We start from the raw sequence: 9,201 nt of genomic DNA, 5'->3' as shown, positions 1-9,201 counted from the left end.
CGGCGGTGAGGGCGTCGTACAGCCCGAACTAGCACGCTATCAGGCGAATTATTGCATTGGTGTCGGAGGTATGGCCGAGATCGGAGACTTATCATAGTTGACTAGACTCTGCTGGGCTGATTTGCCGTGGAGAGCTGAGAGTCCGTAGATGACAGGAGCCATGCGCATTTATTGTGGAGTAAGCCGGAGATCCGCATTTATTGTGGAGTAAGCCGGAGATCCGCATTTATTGTGGAGTAAGCCGGAGAGTTACAGCGACCATGCGCAATAAATGCCAGAGGGGCGTCAGGGTATGGTCCTCGGCCAGACCTCAGAGGCGCACGGCCGTAGTAGGTGGCTGACAAGAGTAGACCTCGAACATCGGGGTTTTTCTTAGGTCGGAGGTCTCGAGGTCGGACGTTCCGAAGTCGGACGCCGACTTCGGCCGTCCGGGGTCGGAAGTTGTACGGCTTCTTAGGGGCATTTATGTCATTTGGGAAAAAATCTTATTCCCCCAACAGTAACGTTGAAACAGTGGAACTGCCAATTGAACCCATTTCTATGCTTGTTCATTGTCTCTTTGGCCCAAGGTGATGTAAAGCTAGATCTTTGTCCAATCGAATGAGACTCAAACTGCAAATGGATCTAATCATTTCACCAAAAAAAAAAATCATATCATTAGATTCCGCTAAATAAGAATCATATCATTCGCTCTGTTGAAAATTCAAACAAGTACATTGCTAGTCTGCTTTGACTCTTTTAAATGTGGTCAGCATCACCGACCACCGCAAAATGATCAGACAAAATAATTGGTCAAGAGGAGGCTGTGGTGAGTAAAACTTCTAATGACAAATTCTGAGTGTCCTATAGTTTCACCTGGCAAGGCCAGAGGGCATTAGTGTAAGCAAGTACTTGACATACGGACCCAAAATCAAACAAGTGGAAAGCAAAGTCTGTCTGCAGCTGTCACTGATTAAAAATAATTCATTCGAGCTGCATTAGTTATTTTAAACAAGTTTTTGTTTAAGCGTGGAGCAGTTAAGACCTGAAGATCCACTGCATGTGTAACCTGAAAACAGAAGACAAGGGGCGCACTGGCCACCGGGTGGCTCTCCCAGCTAAACTCTGATGGTTCATGTCATGATATCAGTAACAGAGGCAGTGACATTGTTGGTGATCTTACAGAAGACCTCGCAATGCTAAAATTACTTCACATTCAGAAGCCACGGCCTTTTACATGTTATTCAAAAGGTTGGTATAGATTCAGGTTCAGAATTCTAGTCGGCATGTCTTAACTGTACAAGAAAGACATTCTATAAGCAAACAGCTCTGCAACATAGTTATTGAGAATCTTTGGTTCAAAGGTTAGTAAGCCATAAAAAAAATGTGACAGGCTTATTTACTATGAAATTGAAGAGGACTGAAACTTTAAAACATTAGGAATGGAATCCAGTTAAATTAATGACAGTTTTACGGGGAGCAAAAGCAAGCAAAATTGGGGGAAAATGACAGTTTTCTGATTTCAGTCACCCTAGTGTATATTGGGCCTTTAAAAGAAAATTTCAAATATTTGGATTTGCCTTCAAAATTATTGGGAAGTAGGAACTTAACAATTTTTGGCTCCTTTTTCTATATTTTAAATAATAGGCAAAAAAGCAATGACTGGGACAAAAGCAGAACAAGATTTTGGTTATGAAAAATGGTGAAGCTAAAAAATGCAAAATATGATCTGAACAGTTATTTGGTTCTTTTTCAAAAAGAACGTGTAATAAACACAAAATATACAAATTTAATAAAGAGCACCAAACTATTACAGAAAGGAAAATTAAACTGGTCAGCAGAAATTTAGGGTTAGACAAGGAAGACTACCATCCACACTGCACAACCTATTCGTAGTTTCATTGAGATAGGTGACCTTACCTGTTTTACAAGTCAAACCGGATAAAAGATTTTCAAGACCAACAAATATTGAAGAGAAAAATAACTACTCAACTGAGGCTAACCGCAAACAATCAGACTCTACAAACTCATCATTACATGGGGGAGATAACATAAGCAATTTTTGATTTCTCTGCAAAACTTGGTTGTTGAGTAGAAATGTTACAAGTCAAACCAAAAAAAACAATATTATTGGAATGAGAAAGGTAACACAGAGAATTTGCAGCATTGTAGCACCACTGCTAGGGCTTACAGGTGCGAAAGCTGTACCACCACCCGTGCTGTTCGATCCTGAGCTGCAATTGCGATCAAATTGTCATTTATATGGAACCAAAATAATTTCTATGAATAAGCAAATTAACCTTAAACAATCTTTGAATCACTCACCTTCCTGCAAAGATGCACGATCCATGACCTAAAAGTTTCCGAAATAGGAAAGACATGGCCGACATTAGTGTTTTTAGAATACTAAAAAGGAAGTGGAAGTTTATGTAAGCTGAATTTATAACAAAAAAGACAGGTAATTTCACTTCCATTACTGTCTCATTTACGAAACCTCTATAATATTGCTAACTGACCATGATCAACTAAACAGAATCAATTTCTTGATGTTTTATGTTTTCAACATACGTAAGTTCCCTGATGAACAAGCAGTAATAACTCTACATGTCAATCACCTTAAGACTTATCCAAGGCTTATATATTGCAGATTCCATACCCGGTTTCAAATCACAGAATCAAGGAACCAAATTATTGTTCCTACAAATAGCACCTCTACAAAAGAAAAGATTTAGTAATGTCAAGCCAACAGCTAGAAGGGAATCGATGGAGAAGGGAAGTGTCAATGTCATCATCAAAAAACCACAAGAAAGCTGTGAAAAGAAAGATATCCTGAATCAGCGTGTCATTATTGTCACAGGATATTTCGACCCCTAATGTAACAGGATCCCGCATAAACAACAGCGGAACCAGCACCACCCCATAATACCATACCACCCAGTCAACTACCACCCTAATCCAAGCTCCATAAAGCCAATTATCATCTTCCCTGCAACCTCACTTAAAGATGTGATAGGATAGAGGAATGGTTCGAAGAGGGATAGTGGAGATGATGGAGGGGCATTGGGGCAAGAAGAGATATGATGGACAACAAATGAAAACAACGATAGGGAAACTACGAATAGATTGTAGCGGTCTAGAGGCGTTATGGTGTATCTTGTATTTCGAAGATCCACCAGTAAAGGGCCTCTCCTTGCGCCCTAGGCCAGTGGCTGAGGCCCACTGTGAGGGCCATAGGTGCCTGTATATGTATATTTTCACCCATCCTAGGGTTTTGAGACAATATCTTTGTTATTGGGGTTTCGAGTGCTGACGAGATTGAGGGCTTTGTATTGGGTTTTCCCCTCATCTTTCTACTCTTCTGATATTAGTAAGCTTTCTTCAATCTTTGTCCCTTGCATATGTTCTCAGTATGCTCAAATAATCTTTGATCTAGATCCCTGGCATTACAAGAGGCAATGCCAGAAGGATGTCCATGGAGGAGGAGGAGAGGTGACCAGCAAAGGACGAAGGTAGGATGGGAAGAGAGGGAGGGTAATGACAACAATAACATAATGAGTGATGCAAAATGGACTGTTGGTGAATAGGTGATAATAGAAGCAAAGCAGTGGGAGCTATAGCCCATTGGTTAAATTAATGTATGATGGCTGATTTACATGAACAAGAGAATCAAGAGGATAGCTTATCCTGATTCTCATCCATGAGCAAGATGAGGATGCTAGCATAGCAGATATCCATATGTAAATTTTATTACATTAAGAAGCAATTGCTGTGTTGTTAAAATTGCAAGAAAGTATTCAAAAACTTACTGGGATCTGTGGTGGTAATCATGGCTGTGTTGTTGAAATTGCAGGTCCCACCATTTGCCTGTGTTCTATGATAATAATCATTGTATGCATAGGAAGCAACATCTACAAGATTGTCAGATTCATAGCATGGCTGCCCGGGCTGGATAGCACTACAGTTTGCTGAACCAGCCCCGCAAGCCCAGTCCAAACCTTCCTTCACTTCATTGAGGTCCGCACTAGAATTTGCTACACAGAAAAGTCCAACCAACCCTGATGAATCTGCACTTGGGTCAGATAAATGCTCAAATGTCAAAGAATATACTGTAGTCCCATTTGGAAAGAATACACCCCAGTTCTTCTCAGAAATAGGCCCAGGCCGGAGGTCCTCATTAAACAACTCATGGATATACGTGTTAACTGGTAAGGTTGGTCGACTTGGTGTTCCAGAACCATTTAGCACATGGCGGATCAGATTGCCATTGTAGGCCAATGCATTGTCAACAGTAGCATCATGCTCCTTTGCCCCACCAAGCCATGGCCACCCAGTTGCCGTCACAATAACAGGAATGTCAGAAAATTTGAGTGCTTCCATGGAGTAATAAGCAGCATCAACCATTGCATCAAACATATTGGTGTAGTAGAAATTTGTATTGGGATCCACAATCTGATTGTTCGGATTGAATGACCGGAATAGTGCATAGTCTAATGGGAAGATACCTTGTCCTTTGGTGTAACCATAGTACGGCTGTGCATTTAGCATGAAGGAAGATCCTGTATTCTTCAAGAACTGGAGATACTGATACATTACTGAGTTCCATGTTGAATTGAAGGTGGCTGTAAAGGGGGGAAATGATTTTGGCATGACATCCATGGATTGGGGGCTTGAAACTTTCACCTGGAAATTAAGGTTTGCAGCCACAAGAGCAGACTGGAGGAATTTCATTGCTGGGACAAGAACAAGAGAAGCATTCGGGATAGTGGAGAGGACCTCATTGCCAACAGCAATATAAGTAATGTTGGTTGCTGGAACAAAGGAAGCAACGTTTTTGTTGATCCAATCAGCTGCCACTGTTCTAGATTGTCCAACACTTAGTAATTGGTCATTGGGAACCCCAACCATAACCTCTATTCCAGTATTTGCAAGAGCATTCAGCATTTGATGGTCCGTATCAAACAACCGTACATGTTTGATGTGCTGAGCTTTAAGAATTGATACTATATCTGATGCTGATGGCAAGTTGGACATATCTGTGCCAATAGTAATCCCGACAAATACACCTAAAATGTTTCGCAGAATTGTCAATTCGAATACACACGGAAAATGGAAGAAAAAGGAACCAGTTAAATAGGAAAATGATATTGCAAAAACAAAACAATACAAGAGTAAATAAGTTCTTCTAAGAACTGAATAAACAAGGCAAACTAAGAGGAACAAATAACATCAAAATTTTTCAAAAGGTAGACTAAATCTCGAGAAAGTAGCTTCTAACGAGAATGACCACCCAAAGAAGTCAATGGACAGGTTAGACAATCTCAGCATAAACATTATTTTCCTATCAGAGTGCTAACAGAAACATCTACTGAAACATATAACCTCACAGAAATGGTAAATACCATAGCTAAACAATGAAGAATAAATGACCTAAACTAGTACTGAAAAAATAACGTTATATTTTTAACCTAAATAGACATTGGTTCTTGTACCAGGAAAATAGACCATAGTTTGCCATAGTGATTTCAGTCCCCATACTAGTACCATGCTGGTGGTATGGTATCAGTACAGGTCGATTTGTGGTACCAACATTCGATACATCTCCTACTGAGTATTGGTCGGTACCAACACTCGGTACGCCCCTACCAAGTATTGGTTCACCACCAGCACAGTACAGTAACCGCCAAGTATGGATGGTACGGTCCAGACAGCAAATTATGAAATAGATCAATCTCTATTTAACCAAAGTACATTATAATTCTCATTTAAAAGACACATAACCAAAGTGCAAATTCTGCAAGTTAATTAGCAGTCAAGAGAATAGACAAAAATATAGACTAAAATGTTCATTCCTGTGAACAAATTGCAAAGTAAAAATGAAATGCAGTACCTGATACATTTGAGAAAAAAAAGAAAAGCAACAATAAACTTCCATTCCATTTTTCAGGCAACATCTGGCTGAACAGAATTCAGAACTGACACAGTAACAGTTCAATGAATACTTTCTGCTCTTCTGATTATATCAAGCAACTGCAAAATCAAGATTCCTGGAGATTTAGTACATCAAAATTGAGAAAATAAAAACTTTTTACAAAAATTCGATTTAAAGTACATATCAAGTCATTCAAATGAAAAGGAAGATGTCAGAGGAAGAAACAAATATTTCTGTAAATATCATTCACTTTTTTTTCCTTTTCGATCAATACGGTGATAATGTGCCACCACCAGGATTTGAACCCCAAATATGTCATTCACATGTTGAATGACATATTTAAAGTTTTCCACAGCATGCTTATTTGCACAAGGAAACACGAGTGACTATTAGCTTCTGAGGTTGTGTTGTAATGTAGTGGCACAATATTGAGAAGGCATTCCAGACTATTTCAACGAAGATTTATCAAATAATAAGCAAGAAGGCACTTGCTGCTCAAGAGGCAGCAGACACAGCTTGACCCCACCCATTCAAGGAACAACCATCAAAATTTCTGATTCCTCGGGAAATGCAAATAGGTGGTAATGTTCCACCACTAAGTAATGTGCCGCCACTAGGATTCGAACTCCAAATATGTCATTCACATGTTGAATGACAGATTTAAAGTTTTTCACAAAATATTAATTTACACAAGGAAAAAGACAACTTACTATTAATCCAACACAGTAGAGGCTGCAGAATCTTGCATGGTAGAGATAAAGAAGCATGTGTGCCATATAATGGCATTCACTGTAATCTTAAAAACACAAGTCAGGAGTAGCTATGGAAAAGACCATCATCTCTCTCTCTCTCTCTCTCTCTCTCTCTCTCTCTCACACACACACACACACACACACACAATCGATCACAATCTAGGAATTGATGTATGATAAACATTGATGCAGTACCTGAAAACTGCCGTTGATGTTCTTCCAGTAAAGAAGAACAACCAGATTGTGTTTGCTCAAATAATTGTCAAACCCATTTCCCAGCTCCAAGACAAATGGCTACCGATAAGTTTCCATACCAGTTTTCATCAAAATGTTCATGATTATAGTCTAAAAAAAGAAAAAAGAAATCCACTAGTGATCTCTTCAAATGTTGATGAACTCCATATCAATGTATGGTGTTCGCATTCTTTTCCTTCCAACAGTCAACAATATGAATTCACAGAAGCCATGGTTGCAGTTATTATACCATTGCCGTGCTCCTATCTCCATTCCCAAGAGTAGCTGCCGAACTTCACAACATTAAATTTTTCTTTCTTACTCAGAATCCCCTTTCAATTTCACTTTTCAAATTCTTGAATGCGGCTAGAAAGGAAAATTCTTGCAGCATAAGAGTTAGCAGTATTTAACATTTACTGCGAGCCATATACATCAATAGTCCATTTACATATTTTCTCAGATTCAGGCCAGAAAGGATAAGTAACCCAAAATAAGTTGCAGTGTGCTAATAGTCTGCAAATAGCATTCAGTCGAAGTGACCAAACACAAACACATCGAACTTTCCCATGAATACTCTTTTCCTTATTCATAAAAACTTTATTACCGTACTGTTTAGAGATTTAAAAAAAAAAAATCTATGATTCAGAGACTGAGATTTTAAATCGTTGCATCCCCAAATGTAATAGAAGTTAAACTAAATAAACTTAGGCAGAGCATTTCCCATTGACCCACAGCTTTGACTTCACTTCCAGCAAAATAAAAGGACTCAACTACAAATTTTTTGAAGCTATCACAAATCCCCCCACCTTTAATTTTCAAACATAAGTCCCATACCTGTTCTAAGTGCCAAGCCACATGGTAAAACCCTCAAACAAAGTCACCATAACATCAAAAATCCAAAAAATAGTATTAGGGGGAGAGAGAGAGAGAGAGAGAGAGAGTACCTGTGAAGCCCTTTCCGGGGACACTATAAGCAGTGAGCGAGTGCGGCTCGCTGAGAAGCCCTTTCGAGAATAACAGGCTTCAAGCCTTAAAACCTTAAAAAGGGGCAGAATTGATAAAAGAGAGAGAGGAGAGGAGGGAAAGGGAAGTAGAAGACAAGGGGATACGGAGTTCACGAGGTGCGAGCCGGCCCATGGAGAGACGTGGAGGGAATCTCTTGAGGGGCTTTCCAGCAGCAGCGCAGCGAAAAGGGAATGAGCAGTGAGACCAGAGAGGTTTATGGGGGAATCCAAAGAGCCCTCGCTCTTAGATTGAAAGATTAAATAAACAGCAAATACGTAAGTGGAGATTGACTTCACGTATTCACTATTCATTTGTACATCTGCAATGAGGACGATGAAATCCTAACAACAGGTTTGCATGTCAGGTCTTGAAGCGGCCGCGAGTTTATAAAATTTATATTCCACAATAGGTGCCATTAGAGTGATAAATTTATCGCTATTGTTGTTAAATGCACCCCATGAGAAAGATTAAAAAAAAAATGGTTTAGATCACCACCACAGCTAATAAGTGCATTCGCAATGCTCAGCGAGTGTTACGGGCCGGCTTGATTATATTAAAGGATCTGAGAATGTCCGAGCAGTAGTGGGTAGGTCATCCCTGCTTCGAGATATTTGGACGATGGTGAGGAATGAAGTGGTCTTTCAGACCAAGCATGTATTCAAAGAGATTAAAGAGGCCACAAACTGGGTAGCTAATTACATAGCCAGTCACTCTGCAGGCACCCTATGGGCTATGGGTTGAGGAGGAGTTGTTTTGGGCATTCCGTGATCTGTAATTTTCTGATTTTGTTGGGTATATCTATACTTGTACTGTATGATATACTCGCTTTAGCAAAAAATAAATAAATAAATAAGTTTGCATGATTGTTGCCATTTTTAATTTAATTATTTTTGTTATATTATATATTATATCTTAAATTCGAGAGATGTATATCAGAGTTATTTTGGAATTTGGAGCATAAGTCCTGCAATCAAGGATTCTTTGTCTAAAATTTGGTTAGACTTAATAGATGTGTTTTTATTTTATTATAATTACTAAAAACACAAAGTATGCAATGTTTGCTTGACTGTTGTCAATTGATAATCTCTTAAACTTCAATTTTTGTTAAGAATAAAAGTGTTCTGGACTGGGAGTGCAGTAATTCAAAAGAAAGACGTGTATCTATCAGTCTCCAATTGGGTAAAAGGCGGTTCGAATTCACTGGGCGGGGTGGGAAAGGGAACATAAAGGGTCTTTCTCGACCACAAAGTAAATCTCAGGACATTTGGATACTAATACCTATGCGGGCCCGGATCCACCGTT

The 9,201-nt window shown here is 39.3% G+C and overlaps 1 protein-coding gene across 2 annotated transcripts; it reads right to left on the bottom strand.

Moving 5' to 3' along the window:
- Positions 1 to 1,850: 1,850 nt before the first annotated feature.
- Positions 1,851 to 8,244, bottom strand: LOC103706713 (glucan endo-1,3-beta-glucosidase 4). 2 transcript variants are annotated; one of them, XM_039116216.1, is made up of 5 exons: positions 7,839 to 8,244; positions 5,867 to 6,006; positions 3,786 to 5,042; positions 2,305 to 2,332; positions 1,851 to 2,208 (listed from the first exon to the last, which is right to left on the bottom strand). In XM_039116216.1, the coding sequence occupies exons 2-5, from the start codon at positions 5,928 to 5,930 to the stop codon at positions 2,160 to 2,162; spliced, it is 1,398 nt and encodes a 465-aa protein (XP_038972144.1). In that variant the 5' UTR covers positions 5,931 to 6,006; positions 7,839 to 8,244; the 3' UTR covers positions 1,851 to 2,159. The 2 variants fall into 2 exon arrangements, with proteins under 2 accessions (XP_038972144.1, XP_038972143.1); XM_039116215.1 differs by having other exon boundaries at positions 1,854 to 2,213; positions 7,839 to 8,239.
- Between the last annotated feature and the right edge of the window lie 957 nt (positions 8,245 to 9,201).

The sequence above is a fragment of the Phoenix dactylifera genome, unplaced genomic scaffold (genome assembly GCF_009389715.1).
Source record: "Phoenix dactylifera cultivar Barhee BC4 unplaced genomic scaffold, palm_55x_up_171113_PBpolish2nd_filt_p 000076F, whole genome shotgun sequence".
Taxonomy (NCBI): domain Eukaryota; kingdom Viridiplantae; phylum Streptophyta; class Magnoliopsida; order Arecales; family Arecaceae; genus Phoenix; species Phoenix dactylifera.
This window is presented reverse-complemented; position numbering and strand designations above follow the sequence as displayed.